Source organism: Triturus cristatus, chromosome 1_2 (assembly GCF_964204655.1).
Source record: "Triturus cristatus chromosome 1_2, aTriCri1.1, whole genome shotgun sequence".
Taxonomy (NCBI): domain Eukaryota; kingdom Metazoa; phylum Chordata; class Amphibia; order Caudata; family Salamandridae; genus Triturus; species Triturus cristatus.
The window spans coordinates 606,025,077-606,044,480 of NC_140580.1; the positions used below are offsets into that span (position 1 = coordinate 606,025,077).

At 42.1% G+C, this 19,404-nt stretch overlaps 1 protein-coding gene across 2 annotated transcripts in view; it reads left to right on the forward strand.

The window, feature by feature from the left end:
- LOC146867721 (microsomal triglyceride transfer protein large subunit-like) overlaps window positions 1–19,404 on the forward strand; it is a 374,501-nt gene that overhangs the window by 64,473 nt on the left and 290,624 nt on the right. For both annotated transcript variants that reach the window (XR_014962100.1, XM_085607151.1), the window contains exon 5: window positions 16,562–16,663. Coding sequence is in view for 1 of the 2 variants with exons in the window: in XM_085607151.1 (XP_085463277.1) it covers window positions 16,562–16,663 (102 nt within the window). In the remaining variant the exon portion in view is untranslated. The remainder of the gene's footprint in view (window positions 1–16,561; window positions 16,664–19,404) is intronic.

Here is a 19,404-nt window from a genome sequence, read left to right on the forward strand (position 1 = left end):
CACCTCGTGTCTCCAGGGGGCTCTCTAAACACCACCACTCCAACCAGGGCCGGTCTGCGACAGAAAATAGGCAGAACACCAACTATAAAAGTGGTCCACATTACCGACCCAGATAACTTATTCAAGCGGCCCTCATCCACAAATCTCACAGCTAAAAAAGTGGCCCACGTTAGCAAAACTTGGCAGCGTGGTCCTTGCAAACACAAATTGTACAGGTGTTTTGCACGGCATGGGAGGCCTATGCATTTGTGCTTCTTGCAGACACTGTTTGTAGCAATGTCTGGGATATCAACAGCAAATACCAGCCCGCCTGACCACGACACAACACAATTGACAGCCACAAAATCGGCTCACACACTAACCGGTCACACCAGCCCTTCTGGCATTGTCAGATTGCCCTCTAAACCAGTCCGACCCAACCTTTTGAGACAGAGCTCAGATCTGCTGTTTCCAGAATTCAGAATCCATCAATAGTGACACTGAATTCTAGATGATCTCAGTAGATACAAACTGCGAACAGATATTTCCATTTACTTAATGAACAAATACATTTCCAGTCCCTTTGATCGTAAAAAACATGGTTGGTTATTGCAAATTTCGAATAACATCCGATAACTTGCATTTGAATGGACGGTGCAGAATTTGCCAGTGAAAATTGAAAGGGAGTCAAAAGAGAGCTGGGTCCGAGCATTCAGAACCCACTCCTTCTGCCCTTACCTGCCCAGTGAGAAGCTCCATGCTTGGTACAGACTTCTGTCTCCTCTAGCTTAGAATGCCCTGGGTATTGGACACAGAATGTACAGATTTGGGATGGTAAACATATTCAGGGGTTGATGTTTGCCCAGCAGTGTGAGACGTCACGGTCAGGTCTTTGTACACTGGCATGTGACAGCTGCCCGCTGCTGTCCATGCAGGCCCTTTTCGATGACGACAGCTGTCATAACTGGCAGAATCTGAGGCATGGAGTGGGGCACGGAATCAGGGGCGGCAACTGCCACTCCCCGCTGCAAGCCACTGATACATGTGTCTTTGGCAAGTGCCTTAAAGCATGGGTAAAGTTAAGACAACAGAGGGCGCTGATCAGGGGCGTACCTTTCATTGGTGAAGCTGCACTGCAGTAAGGAGTCCCGAGGGGCCACTGAACCCCGATTATTGTTCTATTTCACAGTTCAAACAAGCATTTGCAATATAATTGGCCTCACATTTACGCGAGTTTGAGCTATTGGCATTGTAAATGACAATGCCTTTTATTTATGTTTTGGTTTTTAAAACATAAATAAAAGTGATTGTGATTTACAATGCCAATAGCTTAAATTTCCGTAAATGTGAGACCTTTTGCATTGCAAATGCTTGTTACATATATGGCATGGAGTGTATGTATGCGTTGTGCAGTGGGTTGAATTGGATTAGTTAGCTGGACTGAGAAGCCTTGTTTAATGTAGCGAAAATACAGTTTTGAAATCACTTTTTCGTCTCTATCCTCCACAAAACAAGCCAGGCCTGGACTTCAAAAGTGCACCAGCGTCAGATCAGCATTTGCATAACTTATCACATAATTTATGAAGTTACAGCATTGGTAGCAGCTTATCACAATATTGACAGATCAATCAGACCCTACAAATGTGTAAACGTGATTTCCCTTGTTACATTTGGAACCTGTGCTCAAGGTATTTTTTTGTGTCTAATTTACAAACAGAGTGAAAAAGTGTAGAAACGCCACTTTGTTCCTGTTTTTGCACATCAGCCATTATGCACTCTGTTACCACCAGCTACAAGCCAATTTTAAGTGTGCGGCAAATCGAAAGTTGAACACAGTTTACGCTAAGAGCGTTGGTGCTAATTCTAGTGCCCGCAAATGCCATATAAAGCACTTTTAGCTATAACTCGTTTGATCTTAACTTTAGAATTTAATAACTCAAATAATTCTGTTATTCTACCATTAATTGTTTTCAGTTAAATTCATTCATACATCTTAAGGCATTTCAACGTAAAGTTCAAGTGGGGCCAACATTTCAATACCAGTGCATTCTCACTGGGCCTTAAATAGCTTAAGAACCTCATGAGCTGGGGGTTCAGGGATACATTCAGCACACGGTACTTCACCCAGATCTGTGTACTTCGCCCATTCTGTATGCAGCGCTTACAAACAAACAAGAAAACAAATGACACCGGCATCCAATTAAGTTAATAAAAAAGACCACATGTTCAACTTCCTCGTGAAACACAGCAACAAACTTTTTTGGTTTCTTGCGACTGGCTCTTTCAGTCTCTTCCTTACTGAGGCTTCCCGATGAAAGAATGATCTCCTCCAAAAGGGTGGGGAAGCAGCCTAGGCTCCTCTGACAAGGCAATGCAACTGGTGCTCGTATAAAGCGCTCTGATACCTTTGGGTCAAGTTTGCGCCATATAAAACTGCAAAAAATAAAATGGGGATATGCAGCTACCTTATCACACATGGGAAAGGACAAAGATATACCAGCAATACATTGCCGTATTTAATAATTACCAGCACCGGCCTCTGACCTGAATCTATCAGTGGGGCTGCTATAATACTGGCCTGGTGGCAACCTAGTGTCTTGGCAGCCTGGCACTTGCATGCACACCCCGCCACACATGACACAGCCCCGCTACCTGCTCAGGCTAAGGGGCACAGTGCCATGATGTCTCTGTTGGCACAGGCAGTACAAGGAAGAAACAACCTACAGCCTGCTTGGGCCCAATTAACAGTGACATACCTGCCCGGAAGAACAACAGAATGCTCTGTCTGATCCAAGTGAAGCTGCATAGGGCACTTGCTTTCTGTTTATTTAGTGACACCAGATGGTCACGGCATGACCCACGTGACCCCTAGATGGAGGGCTCACAGTTGTATTATTTTTTTTTGTGTAAAGCAAAAATTCAAACTGGTAGAATCGCAGGGGGTGATACTAAGTAAATTGATGGGCAGGAGAGAGGGTGGAACTAATGGGGCGGGAGGTTAGCTGTCAGAGCAAAGTGTGCATCCTGCCGCAGCAGCCACTGTGTGCACCACTGCTAGCTCCCGCATCAAAACTCCATGGGAGTGAAGTTTTGGAAAAAGGTGTGACATACAGCCACCATTAGCCGTTTGCAGGCTAAGATTTTTTTAAGGACAAGCACAAAAGCCAATCCAAAGTGTGAGAGGAGTCAGACCCGCACAGAGTACCTACAACAGATCACCTAACAGCGAAAGCACTGTATAGGCTTGAAGGTGCTGGGTTCCACGTTTTAGATCTACTCTGGAACCTCAGGCCGGTGTCTCCTTTTGTCAGCATGAAAGTGTGGAAGGGAGGAAAATCATTAGCCAGTCAATCATTACTGTTCCAAGGAACTATGACTCAGAAGAATAACAGACTCCCAAATAGATTTAGTTATTTTATTACAAGGCCAAGAACAATTGAACATATAAGCACCTCAAGATGAGGGTGTAGAAATACATTGGAACTAATACCAAGCCGAACCCACGGGTGAAGTTAAGGCGGTGCAGCATGCACAGGATAATCAGTTTGAGAATCAGGATACAGAAGATAATGGCACAAATGTCCAGATTCCCCTTGATTGGAGGTTCATGGGTATAAAGCATTAGTCTGTCCCTACACTACCACTAACGTAACATCTCTACTTAGCATTTCTCAAGGCAAGATCCATAAAGGTGTTAGAGCGTGAAGTCTTCCTAAGAAGTCTCTTCACGTTTAGATAGGTCAAGTAGCATGAAGCTACAGAGCTCGTTTTAAGATGCTCTCCCTCTCAAGGCAAAATAGAAGTCTCCAGACACTGTCCCTGACTTCGATACTTCTCTTTCGCAGGTAGTATCCCAAGATGTATTGCTGCATCACACCATCCAGTCAAGCCACCTCCTTGTAGGTAATTTTACACACGGCAGCAATTCTCCCAGGCCTAAGCAAAATGAGCTTGATTCCCAGGTTTACTCCAATGAGAAAGTACAACAGTTCTTTGTTATCAGTATCATTGTTCAATACATCCTCTCCTCCCTAAGCCTAACCCCTAAAGCAAAGACATTATTCTAACTAACAAGGATGAATTCTCCACCTGCAACAGAAACATGAGAAAGAACAAATCCAACATGCACATGAAATTTGCTAGTACGTCTAATGCGAGAGCTTCCAGAGGATAAAATACAAATCAGGCCTACAGAAATCGGTCAACATAAGAAATAGCAGAAGGCCTCATGAAATTACACATATAATATGAATGTTATTACTGTGCACATCTAAATTAACAGGTTACATAGGCACATCAATTGTGTGAGTACTCGTCAGTGACATGTACAAATTCTGCAGGTTAATGTTTTTGACTAACCATACGTAGTTGCAACGTTAACTTCTTCAAATGCACATTGAACAAATTCCTAGCACATCACCTTTCACGTTATTACAGTTCACGTTCTATTTGCCTAAGTTATACAATAAAGGATTATATGTAGGTGCGGACTACCCATGATTATAATGCACCCAACAAATAAAAGAACAACATTTGCACTCCAACAGTCCCCCCTCTGATCACAAGTGTCATCACATGCACGTTACAACTCCCTGTAGAAAGAACCGACCTTAACTAGCATTATAGCCAGTCCCACCTGTCCAAATCTCTCTAAGCTCTTAAGATTCTCATAATGACTGCCCTGCAGTCTCTCCAGGCTCCTCTCTGGTTCGCTAAGAGAATTCTCAGCTCGTCTGGACTGATGCCACCTTCACTGTTCCCATCAACAAGATAACGCACAATGCAACTATTACTATTGGTTTCAGGATATAACCAAGAATTCCCTTTCCAAGGTTCGCAAACCAACTTTCAACTTTTCCAAACCCTTTTCCAACTTTGCTCCAAACTCCCTCAGTTGCCAAATCATGGATCTCATGGTGTATCTCAGTGATGTTAGTTATATACTTCTTCAGGTCCTTACTACAGTATGGGATATAAGTACAGCACTTTTGAACCCTCAACATTTTACAGACAAAGCCCTATTTTGCTAATCACATGTCTAAAGCACGACGGTTTTGCATCATCATTGCTCTTATTGAGACCATCTCTCCATCTACAAGTAACAATGACTGAGCTCGATTGACCGACAACTTATCTACTATAGTTGCCAACCTTTTAATCTTGACACCATTTAAGACCACTCCTAAACTGGGTATCATTGCTCCAAACATATCTCCTATAGTCTCGCCTGCACTCCTACAGTCTCTCCTGCACTCCTACCGTCTCTCCATGTCTCTCTCTATGTGGTGACTCCTTCCAAACTTTGCAAATCCTCCACGTGGTATATCTTAGGGAATACAACAGCCACATAACATGTGCCATACCAATAGTTCAGCAATTGGACATACACATTTACTGCACACACGAAATACACATTCGCCAACACTTGCACTGCATCCTGCAAAAACTTATTTGAAGAAGCATCAACGGTGAGGATGTGATCACACATACACTCTGTCCCACAAATATGATGTTATAATATGTCTGTACTTGCCTGATGCAATGCTTTCCTCGCTGTTCCCAATCCAAAGCTATTAGGCCATAATTTCCCTTAGCCTTGTGAGCTAACTCTTCCTCGGCCCATTCAAAATTTCCTTTTCTATTGTTAAACTTAACCATTAATGACCTGTTTCTGTCTTCTACTTAATCTACAAATTTATTTTCTATATTAGTTAGCTTACATGTTAGATTATATCTATGAGCATAAGCTGTGTCTAATGTAACAGTAGATATGAATTACTTTCCCATTCTCTCTTCCTATTTGTAATAATCATAAAACATGCTAAGCAGCAGACTACAAGTAATACCATACGTCAAAAGCAGTTGATGATACCTATTATCCTCCTCAACCGAGGCAGGTAATTGCTGCATGTACCGTAACAATCTCTCACATCCATGGTATTTACATACTCATACAATAACTTTGCATAAGCATTCAACGTATAATCACCTTTGGACAAGCGGCTTGTCTGTTCTATCAAAGCACTGTCAGCTCCTACTGTACCCTATTTTGTGCTAGAAATGGTAGGGGTGCTTGTCCCATATACTTCCACCCCCTTACCTTCAGCTTCATGTAAACTTATAGTGGACATAATGATGACTACAGCTATTACTAGAATCAACTCTACAATAAGTGTACCTATTATACATTTGTGCCTATGATTCAAATTTCCAGACTCCATTTAAGACTGAGTTCAGATTGTGACTTTTAAGAGGATCCATGCAAAGTTTCTTTCTCTGCCTCTCACTCTTGCACAATAACGTTCATATGCAGTTTCTTGAGATCATGGAAACAGTTCTCAGTTCATGGCACAATATTTACACAGCTTGGAAGACTCCCCTTGCCCTCTTACTTCTTCTACGGAAAAAAAGTCCCTAACTTTATTCTTGTTCCACTCAGGCCTAGGTTATCTTCTTTTGAGTAAAAGGTTTTCTATTTACAGTTCACAGTTCAATTTACATCCCTTATGAGATCAGAGCCAATTTCTTTGATGACATGCTGCAAAAGGTCAATGCGAAACGCTGCAATCTCCTGAGCTGGTGGCAGATTCCCAAAGGTTGGAAACGTGAGGTCTTCCAAAATCAAGCTCCGTAAGCCACTCAGTCTCGGTGGATATGGTACAGACAATGGCATTCCATTAGCCTCTACTCCAGGGACTAGCAGTTCAATTTCAATTATCAGCACTGATATTCGATGTCTCACCCTCCCGGAACTCACTCTCCCCCGATTTCGTAGCAAGGTAAGTCCACTCAAGAAAGGTGTATCTCTGGCACAGTACTCTGAGTCTCCTCTACCTCCTCATGCTCCCCTGTGCATGTGCGGTCTCCCCTGGGTTCTGCACTATCTTTCACCCAAGGGAGCACATTTGCATGTGTGAACTGTAAAAAGGCAAAAAGGAAGACGAGTGCATGTGAGTGGCACAAAAAACAACATTAACACACTACTACATTGCTCACACTCAACAACAGTTGGCAGCAATATGTGAAAAGTCACCGTCACACAGCGCCTCAAAGGGCAGACAAGCTCAATGGCAGTGACATATACTTCAGTTAAAAAATTGATATGTCAGTCGATATATACAACTCTTGCTCCAACATAGCAAGGCTTTAATATGACCTAAAAGCTACAGATAGAGAGATGATGACCTCAAGTGGTTAAATTTTGCATCTGGCAGGGGATGATGTACATGTATTTTTCATGTTGCTGCCAAACACACTTACAGTGGGTGACACAGAACATGGTGCTCTTGACAATTACGCTTAACCACTAGAACACCCAGAGGACGATCGATTTATACCCACAGAGTGTGAAAGATTCATACTCTGACAAGAAGCACCAAAGGAAAATGCCAGAACCTGCCAATCTCAAAAGTGTTGTACTTTGTGCACCTATCAGCCTACAGCTGAAGAGCAGTTCTGGTGCAGGTTAAGTGACAGGAGCATCACAAATGTATGGGGCAGGAAAGACCACTGGTGGATGCATGGGAGAAATATGGAAAAGCAACAGAATAGGATCATAAAAATGTGGTTACTCGATTTGGGAATGGAAGGTTTGTTAGCAAGGCTTCACTATAAGGGTCCTTCCCCACCAGAGATAATGGTGGTTATTGCTTTAGTCTGTGTACGTAAAACAAAGATTGCAGCCTCTTTTTGATTCTACTTCAGGGTTAAGTCATGGAGAGACTGGTTAAGAGGGCCCTCTACAGAGCAAAGCCAGTGCCGAGAGCAGAAGTTAAACTTTGTCTTATGAGCACTCTTTACTTTCTGCAGCCTACACTTTCAGTTCTAAAGATTCAGTACATTCATCAGTGCAATGTACACTCTTTAGGTTAGATCATAAAATTAAATTAATGTAAGAACATACTCTTTTTCAGCGTGTTTCCATGTTTTAATATTGTAAATGCATTACAAATTGTATTTCAATAAACCTTTCATCACTGTGATTCACATGAATGACAGTGAATTACAAGTGATCACAAAACAAAACTAATTAACAATGATAAGGAGTAATTCAAGTCATTTTGATTAATTTAGGCTATGACCACTGTTTTTTAATCTCTTGTCTTCCTGTGATTTATCAGTACATTTTCTGTTTGAAGTATGCACTTGACTTTATTGATTATTTATAATTTTGATACTAAAATCAATGTCATTTGGCATCATTTCCTGAGATACAGGGTGAAAGGATGTGTCACCTCCCGTAATGTTAGATGCCAAAGTTAGTGTGATGTAACTACAGTTACCACTTGCATTTTAATTAACCAAAATTAATGAGTCACATGGGATATATAATCAAAGGTTGCTGCCAAAATGCCCAAATAAAAAACAAGGACAATCCATTCAAGATCTTATCGACAAATGGATGACAGTAAATGTGATATTGCACACTCAGTACCACTTACTCATTCCAAGGAACCTTCACATACACGTTTAAAGAGGGATCAAAGAGGCAGCCACTCTAGCAGTGTGCTGTGCTTTCTGATGTGCAACCTCTCAAACAGCTTGCACCTGCACTACCATCTGGGACACACCTCATATAAAAGAGTGCCTCAAGAGAGTCTTTCTAGATCACAGTGTCCAATCGTTTTCTATCACACTACTCAACGAAGTCTTAAGAGCGTCATTAATAGAAAACCATGCATGCACCAAGGCCTTTACCATCATGTGTTGTTAGATAACTCCAAAAATAGCATGCCAGCTAGGGCCTCAACAGTTGATCATTATCTGAATTTTGAAATATGAAATGCTCTTTAGAGTGGAAAAGTGTGGATTCACTTGAGTTTTTACATACATGCAGAGCTAAGCAAAAAAAATAGAACTTAATTGGTAGGCAGTGCAGTGTAGGATTTAATATATAGACCACTTTGCTCCCACTCAAAATAACAGTGGGTGACACATAGGATATCCAACATGTGGGAGACAATTTACCCTGAGTTTTAAAACTTTATTGCTGAGCAGTTTCTCTGCTCATTGACAAATGTATCTGTTTAACTGTGCCTTTCAATCCTGTTTAACTGTCGTATTGGAAATTGTGAGCTGATGGGCCAAGCAGAAAGAATTGTATATGAATAAACACATGTGCTTTAGGTCTGGACAGGCCAAGATGGACCACTCCAAAACCCCGTCTCATCTGGAGCTAGAGTCCAAGAGGCACTGTAAATTGCTACTCTACAGTTGCTTAATGTACGTCAGGGTGGCATTTGAAAAGGTACATGAGTGAATAATGGCATTCTCTAGTGTCTTTTTTCACAAATTGGAAACTAGACTGTATTGCAAGAGAATGGTCCTGGGAAAATCCAAAGATTTTGGAGTAGATGCCTCACCTACAAGATAGCGGCATGCTTCATCATTTGCTCATATCCACACCTTGGTAGGATGGTACCACCTGGGTGGACTCGACTAAAGGTGGCAGTTCTTACATAAATGGTGACTGGATTATAAATCAGGGATGCAGAATAAAGTGATACAAAATGGCTCAGGATACTCCCAAGGAAATTCCTTTTATTATTTGGGTATTCTAGGCACTGATAAAAAAAAGAGTATTGTGGGGTATACATGAGTAACAATGACTCAATTGCCCCTATTATATATCAACATGTTTTGGCCTACATTTAAAGCCCATACCAGTCTGAGACCTTCTTCAGGGCTGTTAGCGTCCCTGCCTGTCTACACATTCGTTCCATGCACAGATATCAGGCCTAAGGCTCTCACCTTTTAGTAGAATAGTGCTGGAGCAAACCTTGGGACAATCATAAATATGTCAAGGGATTTTTCCAGGACAAAAGATGTGTATTAACATAATATAATATGCTGTTAGCTTGCGCCGGTGGGAGGCATCATGGGAGAGCAGCCACCAACCGGCATCAGCCACCTATCTACATCAGACTAGAGCTGGGTACCAAGATGGGTGAAGCATATGGATCAATTATAAAGTGCAGTATGACAACCAATGGCAATAAATTATATAAAGTGAAGCATGTGAGACCCTTATAAAAAGACACAGCACACATGGGCATGCACATTTCATCAGTAAAAAAACATTTTTGATTTAGGCATGCTTCTTACCCTGATTATGGGTTGTTCAGGACTCATGCACATCTGGTGGGAGGCACAATCCTGTACTCACTCTGTATGATAAACGTTAAACATAGTTAGTGATCTCGGGTCAATTAGGGGGGGTTGCATGTCCTGTGAGTAAAACACTAAATTAGGTATATTCCTGTAAGTTTGGTTAGGGCAATCTGATACTGGAGAATCACAAGTGGTGTTTTTGCATCAATACAATTGGAGCCCTCCATGTTAGATATCGGAAAATCCTATATTTGTTCAGAAAGTGCGTGAACTGAGACTGAGGAATTAGCATGAGCAGACTCCTTCTTACGTGTGTTGTGACTGTGAGGCTGTGCTTTGTTTTAATCAGGTTCAAGGGAGGGGTTTGAAACACCTGTGGTCAGAGTGGTATTAATGAGCATTGTATGTGCTACCACAGAATCCACAGTGTTGTATGTCAGTTTGTTAATGCTGTTTTTTGCGGTAAAGTATGGTCATTTTCAGGTCTGCACGCAGATTGATAATGCCCCGAGGTGTCCACCATTGGAATGTCAAGTTACGGTTGGCCCTGGCCGGGAACCTGCTTAAAACAAAGCACAGCCTCACAGCCCTAGCATGCCTAAGAATGAGTCTGCACATTCGAATTCCTCTGCTGCAGTTCAGGCACTTCCTGAACAAATATCGGATTTGACGATATCGAACAGTGGAGGTCGTCAAGTGTATTGATGCACATAAACCACGTGTGATTCTCCAGTATCTGGTTGCCCTAACCAAATTTCCAGGAATACATCTAATTTAGTGTTTAATGCACAGGACACGCAACCCCCAAATTGACCAGAGATCACTAATTGGGTTTAACTTTTATCTTAAGAGTGCGACTATAGGACCGTGTCTCCAACCAGACATGCATGAGTTCTGAACAACCCATAATTAAGGTAAGAGATGAGCCTGAATCAAAAAGATTTTTTCTGATGAAATTGCATGCCCAAATGTGTTGTGTCTTTTTAATAATGGTTTGCTGTGCTTCACTATATAGCAATTATTGCCATTGGTTTGTTGCGTTGCACTTTATAGCTTATCCATATGTTTCACCCATTTTGGTACCCATCACTAGTCTGATGTAAATAGGTAGTTAATGCCTGTCAGTGGCTGCGGTTCCACATAGGTCCCCCCGCCCCCCACCGGCACAAGCTAATAACATACTATATTATGTTAATATACATCTTTTGTCCAGAAGAATCCCTTGAAATATTTATGATTTTTCTCAGGTTTCCTCCAGTAGGATTCTACTAACAGCTGAGAGTCTTAGGCCTCATGTCTGCGCATGGAATGGACAGGCAGTGATGCTAACAGCCCTGACAAAGGCCTCAGACCGGTATGAACTTTAAATATGGGTAAAAACATATTGGCATGTAACTGGAGCAATTGAGTCATTGTAGCTCATATACACCGCACAATCCCCTTTTTTAATCAGTGTTTAGGGTGTCCAAATATTAAAGGAAATCTCCTTGGGTATACACTGAGGCATTTTTATCACTTTCTTCTGGATACCTGCTTTATCATCCAGTAGTGAAGAAGAAAAGTTAATTGCATGATTTGATAAAACCTTTGCAAAATACAGCAAATAAAAATATAGCACTTATTAAATTTGTTAAAAAGAACCCCGGTTCCTGTAAATAAAAGCACCCAAAATCCCAATTGTAAAACTCTCTTGTAAGTGCACTGTCCATAAATCCTGTAATGGTGTTCCCTTAAGGGAAAACTGTTGTTCTAGTTGAAGTAGCTTTCGAGTCCCAGATTTAGCTAGCCTATGAGCCGTTCCCCTTCCGATAGTCGTTTTGTTTTGGTGTTTCCGACAACTATTCGTGTGCCTGACTGCCCCGCAAGAATAGTTGTTCAACAGCTATTGCGATGAGCCAGGGGTCTGAATCTCAGGCCGAGGAAACGTTAAGCAGTTTCCCTCCACTAGTTTTTTTGCTGCGCGGTCCATACACCTAACCAGTGCACAATTTAGGTTGGTTTTCCTGGGATCAAAACAGGCCAATACTGCACCTCTACCCGATCTGACCTCCTTGTCGTTCCAGCCCCTCCGTAGAAGAGCCCTTCTTTCCTTCAAGAGGTTAGGACACAGACAGAGTCCATGCATCAGGTCTTCCCTAGGATGGCCGCAAAGCCAACATGATTCCAGGGCACGGTATCTTTTCCATTTGGGAAGATGGCAAGTCAATGGGATCACCCCCATTCTCAATTTTAAAAAGCGGAGCTAGGTGTGTGCACTGAAGGTGAAAGTTAAGTAGTTCTGAGATTTCAGTTGATCATATGTCTTGAGGGTCATCCAACCGTGACTTCTAGCTGCGAGGCTTGCCCTGTCTTCTGCTGAGGAAAGCTTTTTCGCACTAATTTTTGCTAGCCTCTTGAACTCATTTTGGCTTACATGTAGGTCCCAGACTTCGCTCAGGCCGAGGGTGTTGAGCCCGCAGGAAAAATAGCGGTACCCCGCTAGCCATCGTTTTGAGTTCAGGTTGGTCCATAAATGTTGCGCTAGGCTGCCCACCTTTGATAACCTCAGCTAATGACAGCTCATTAGAAAAGTCATCATTCTGCCCATTGATTGTTTGCAGATGCCGAGTTCCAGCCTGATATGTGCCGGTGAAGTGTGTGACGGTAGCTGGAAGACCGTTCTAATCATTTTTGCAATGATTTTATCTAGTTGGCCACAATCCAGTCCTTTTAGCGCCTCACTTCCCTATGTTTAAGTTGGAATGACTTTTGCCTGGGCCACCTGAAGTATTGGAGCGAAGGTTGGGCCAAATACATTCTTGTGGATGGAACTGAGTGCGAATGCTAGCGCTGTTCCTTTCTTTTTTTGTTCGCCCAAATAGCTTTTGTATCTTCTGTTATTATTGAAGAAGACTCCTAAATACTTGTGGCAGTTGGTTTCTTCAATACTTTCCGAGTTTAAGACCCATGTCAGCTTCTTGGGCCTTCCTGGGCGAACCACCAGGATTTTGGTTTTCTTGTTATTTTTCTGAAGCCCATTCTTATTTGAGTATGCGGCAGTTGCATCCAGGAGCCTTTGTAGACCTATCTTTGTGTGGCTTAAGAGGACCACATCGTCAGCATACAATAAATTTGACAAATGGAGACTACCTAGTTTGGGTGTGTGCGAGTTGGCTAGATTCAGGGCTTCCGGGAGATCTGATAAAAATAAGTCAAAAGGTGTGGGGGCCAAGACGCACCCTTGCTTGAGGCCTTACATTGTCGAAATTGGTCGTGATAGTCTGGAGCCATCTCCAATCTTCATCCTGACCCATGTGTCCTGATGCAAAAGCTGCACAGCTCTCAGTAATCCATTTGGAATGTTCAGTAAAGAGAGCTTCTGCCACAGCTTTGACCTGTTGACCTTGTCAAACGCCGATTTGTAGTTAATAATCAGACTGGTGCTAGTCTCTGCCTGGTCAATTAAACAAGAAAGTGCCATAAGATTGACCGTAGTGCCGGTATTGCTTGTAAATCCAGTTTTGGTTGGTGGGATTATTGAGCATGCCTCGGCCCATGCCCGAACTGAGTTGAGCAATATCCCTGCAAAATACTTCGCTTCATTGTCGATTAAGGCAACTAACCGATAGTTTCCTGAAGATTTTTTGTCTCCTTTAAAAATTGGGACGAGGATCGATCCTTGCCATGAGGGTGGAATGATGTTCCTTTCTAGGATGGTAGAGTAGAGCGGAGCTAGCTTAGAAGCCCAGAAATCCACATCCTCCTTAAACAGAGCTGTAGGGATGCCTCCTGATCCTGGGGCCACACCTTTCCATCCCTTTGTGATCTGCTTTTGGATTTGATCCTCCGGGGCTGTACTATACTCTTATGTTGTTAACTCGATTGTAGCTATCGATTTGCTTTTCGGTTATTGGCGCTTTGTGGAAACGCTCTAGAGGTTAGTTACCCTCCGTCCAAGGTTGAGTCTCCGGAGCTTTGCTGCCCTCTGTTCCAGTAGCCTGATTAAGGTTATAGGGCCATATGTATCACAATGTTTTTTTGCGATTCTCAATTAGCGATTTTTTGCGAATCGCTATTTGAGAATTGCAAAACGCTATGTATGTAGGATTTGCAAATAATTTTGCGAATCCTACATATTCCTTTATTGCAAATTGTAAATTGCGATTCACAATTAAGGAATACCTCCCCATTCATTCCTATGGGCCTAGAGGCCCATAGGAATGAATGGGAAGACATTCTCAATTTGCGATTCTCAATTAGAGAATCGCAAATTGAGAATGCAATTTCAAGGGTGCCAGGGTGTCAAAAGGACACCTTGTTGCACCCCTGAATTGTGCATGTGTGCACATGGGGAACACATACATGCCCTAAGGGCATATATGTGCGCCACGTGGCACTTAAAAAAATGCAAAAAAGTGCATTTTTCAGAGAAATCGCAAATTACCACCAACTTAAAGTTGCTGGTAATTTGCGATTCCTTAAGGCCTAATTGCACTTTTTCTGTGCTTACAATGCATTTAAGGAATAGCAATTTGCGATTCCTTAAATGCAATCGCAAAATAAGGAATCGCAAATTTTGCGATTCCTTATTTTGCAAGGCATTTTTCTTTAATACATACCACTGAGCCCAATTGCGATCGCAATCGCCGAAATTCGCAGAATTTCGGCGTTTGCGATTGCAATTTGGAATGATACATATGGCCCATAGTCTTGTGGGTCATTAAAGTGACTATACAGGAAGAGGTACCACTCAGATTCCATTATATTTGACGAGGTAACTTTATATCATCCAGTAATGATTTATATAAGAACTCCCATCATTGGTCGAGTCCGCCATGGTGGTACCATCCTACCAGGGTGTGGATCGGCGCCGATGATGAAGCATGCCACTATCTAGTGGTGTGAGGCCTCTAATCCAAAATCTTTGGATTTTCACAGGAACTTTCTCTTGCAATTCAGCCTAGTTGCCAATTTGTGAAAAAGGTATGTTAGTAAGGACACAACTAGGTTCCCTACCCTCTTGCTCTCCCTTTGTGATAGAAAGATCCTATAATGTCTCCCTCCCTGACAGCCTCTAGTATAGGGTAAGGAAAATCTAGCGGGCCTCCAGTGGTTCAAGTGTGGGGTAGAGCTCGCTTGAAAATGAGTGCCAAGGTGTTCCATGGTGCACTTCTAGACAAAGCAACCAGGGTTCATGATACCTAGATTTGAACCTAAGTTGTGGAATGCCCTCCCACTGGAAATTCGTGCTGCCCCAAATGAACTAGCTTTCCCACAATAATTAGGCATTGGCTCAGCTTGTTCACTGTCAGAGCTCTTTTTAGCGCTGGGAAGCCCTTGGGCAGCATGCACTCTTTAAATCCAATAAATAGAATAAAATAGAACCAGCACACCCCTGATTTCAACTTCTAAGGGACTGAGGTCTTCATATCAAAGGAGTAGTCCCATGAAGGCCAGGAGACCTCTAATACACTACATGGGTTAAAACAAGCACGGCCACTCCCTAAACGTTTGCTACTCTCTCTGGTGTGTAAGAAAACACTTAAAAAGAGTCCATAGGTAGGTAGATATGTAGGTAGGAGTTTAATACATCAAAAATATTCATCCAAAGGAAGGGTCCACAAACCATAACCCGCACAGTGCAAAGACCTGTACAAGTTAAAACCAGCATTCCATTGGCGATAGTCTACTGTGCAGCACTGTTGTTTGCAAAGCGAATGGGCAGCTTCAGCCATCTTTAAAATGGTCTTAAATCCTGGATCACAGCCAAGCTCGGATTGGCCCATATGGCAATCAGGCCGTGATAGAAGGGCTAGTCTGACAGGGCCAGTTTTAGTCCCGCTTTATCATCTGCTGGACAGTTTTTTACTGTTGATTTTCCTGATATTAAATCAAACATTGCCTGCTGCAAGTTCAAATCCATGCACTCTTCAATACCTTGTATAAACACTTCGACAGCGTGTTTTTACAAGTTCAAAACTTCCCCAGCATGCAAACATGGGACACCTTTTTGGCTTTCTAATTCACTAATGCGCCCACTTTTATTTTTGTGCCCAGGCCTATTTTCTCCGACACTGATCACAGAATTCGACAGCAGTCTCAAATAGCTTACACCTTTTTAATCTACGGAGAAAATTAAGACATTTGTTCTCTAGCGCAGCTGTGATGCATGAAATATAACCGTGTTTGATTGCCTGAATGCTGTTTACACATAATAAAAGGGATCCGGTGGTTAGGGAGGGTAGACTTCACGAGGGCATTAACACCCCGTGGAGTACGTGCATAGTGGTGTTTTATAGCCTCTGCTATTTTTGTGTCGTTTGTATCTTTAAACAATTTATTGGATTCTCCTTCTTGTGTGTTCCGTCAGGACTTTTCTCCTGCATAAACTTGAGAATGAAATTAAGTGCTTCTACAGCATAATTTACAGTGGTGCTCACAAGGTCAGGGTGATCAGCACTTGTAATCTCTGACTGCACATCCTTTCTCCCAGGTGGAGGGCTTCTATGGAACCTCGGAGGGCGGCAGCCAGACCTTGGATCTGAAACGTGGCCTCATCAGTCTCTTTCAGCTCCAGCTGCATTCAGGCATTGAGGTAGGTGGCCATGTAAAGCAAAAAAACCGATGGCGAATGCATTGTTCATTATGTAAAACCTAAATCTACTCCAGGGATTACATTGTAAAATGGGTACCTTTTGCTCTCTGTTTTTCCAAGTAACAAGAAACATGTATATTTAGGCACGTAAATCTACATCCTAATTAGATCCTATATAAGGTCACCTACCTCTCCTATATAGGTGCACATATGTCACACAGATCTGTATAAAACTGTGCTAATATAAGAAAAGTAATTTCATGGCAATGTATAAGCTTTGAAAAAAAAAATTTGGGGCCTACAATAAATGCTAAAAATGGCAAGTTGCAAAGCAAAGTAGTTTCAGAGTTTATGGCATTGGCCATAAAATGGGGAACAACCTTTACAACGCAACTTTTACACCGCACTACCATTACAACAAAACTTTTACAACGCATGCGATGTTACAACGCATGCTTTTACAACGCAAGTCTTTACATCGACTTGCACTAGATGGCGTGCTAACATTAGAAATAGTGTAGTTTACTATCCAAACACCTTCCCTACTGCAACGTGGACTGGAGTTAGAATACTAAATTACACATTTCTAATGTCAGCACGCCATCTAGTGTATGTCGATGTAAAGACTTGCGTTGTAAAAGCATGCGTTGTAACATCGCATGCGTTGTAAAACTTTCGTTGTAACAGCATGCGTTGTAAAAGCATGCGTTGTAACATCATACATCCCCATAAAATCGGCCTGACCTCTAGTATAGGCTTCTTTTAGAGAGTGGGATAGTCATAGGACTTTATGACGACAGACTCAGCTGGTGAGGGAGATAAAAAGTCAATTGAGCACAAATGAAGGGTGGACCCTGATCATAGACTGCAGCTTGGCTGAAGGAGAGCGCTCGGGTCAGTACCTTGCTGATAGGTGAAAGCCAGTGGACATGGCCCAGGTAGGCCAGCAATGATTTGGTCATACTTTCTGGCACCAAGTCAGCCACTAAATATTTGTATGTTTTCCCCAGTAGACAACATTGCTGTAACTGAGTGCGAGGGAAATGGGAACCAATTTGACAGTTACATGCAGGAAACAATGGGGATTTACTCTATCTCTTCAACTGGAAGAAACAGGTTGTATGTCATTTATTGATATGGAATAAGTGATCGCTGGAAATCGAGAAATAGTACAACTTTTTTCAGTGTTGAAACTGGTGATGCTTTGGTACACTAGACTATGGACACAGTTAGAGATATAGAAGAAACACAGAGCCACAGATAGTAACTTTTTGATATTAGGAACAATGGCTATAATGCACCCAACTACACAATCTATTTAACTGTACGATAAATATATACAAACTTAGCGTGCTGCACTGTAGCGGGCCCTGTCCAAGCCCGGGCAGGTATCTCTGGGGGAAAAGCTAGATCACCAAAGTGGACTAGACACAGCACGCACTGCAGGCGCTGTGAGGCTTCCAAGTACACAATGTCGAAAAAAGTGTATTGCGAATAGTCAAAAAAATGTATTCAAAAGGCAAATGTATACAATACATACAATAGAAACACAAAACAGGGGTTTTCAGTTCAACTGAAGAGATTTAATCAGTTGCTTGTGGGCTTGGTGTCTTGTTTACAAATGTGACATCACACTTGCAGACAACATGAAAATAGCATCCTCAATCAGAAAGCATATTCATGACTGTAACACATGACCCAAGGCATTTAGGGTGGGAATGACCCTTCATCAGGGGAAACTGTAATTAAAATAATTACTGAATTACTGATTACATACAGGAAATATGGGAAATAACTACACAGGTTCAAACACAGACAGAATACATAAGAAAAAAGACAAGACTTGCATGAGCATAGAACCAACTGTCAGATTGTTGCATGCTATGTATAATAAACCAAAACTGACGTGCCATCATCAAAAATAGAGGAGGCTATTGGTTGAATTGGGCAATTCCTAAAACAGAATTGACCAATATTCTCAATGAGACGTGAGAAAAAAGAAGCAAGGAAAAAGGAAAAGAGACAAAAAGAAAAGAACACAAGACAATACCAAGTCCCAGCATGCAGTTGTGTTGGTATGCAAAACTGTGGTTGACCCACCGTGAGCATTGAAAAACGCAAACCTAGAAGAATGCAGTAAAAGACTTTGAGTGTAAGTGAGGGGCGTGCTAAGCTACTTTACTTATGATGTATCATGAATAGCGCGCAGCGCGCAAAGTCATTCAAGCCACACTGAACAAAATGCAAACCAAACAAAATAAAATCCTTTTGGGTCAAGAAAAGCATCAAACATGCTGTGAGGGTTACAGTGTTTAAAATAGGGTAGTAGAAGAATAGTATACCAGTACCCGAGTGCTAAAGCGGAAACATGTATCTGAGAGAATATGCAAACGGCTGTCTCCTCCAACTGATCACACAGTTATGAACCAGTGGTCCTAGAAGTTAAAGATGGAGTGAATGTGAGTAAGGTAACCATGATGAAATAGTTTCAACTATTTGAACAAAAACTAACTGGACGTACCGGACAATTCATGGGACTCCAAAGCCACCTGCACCTACGTGACACCAAAACGGGATAGTATGTCTCGAGTAGGATGTAAAACTGGCTATAAAGCTAAACAAGCATTGGCATAGCAACAGTTGCATAACTAATTACTTATAAGGTCCCAAAAGCGAGACCTATTGGCTATGCCAAGCGGTCGTGCGGCCGCGAAAGTGATCGCGATCAAACATCAAAGTGG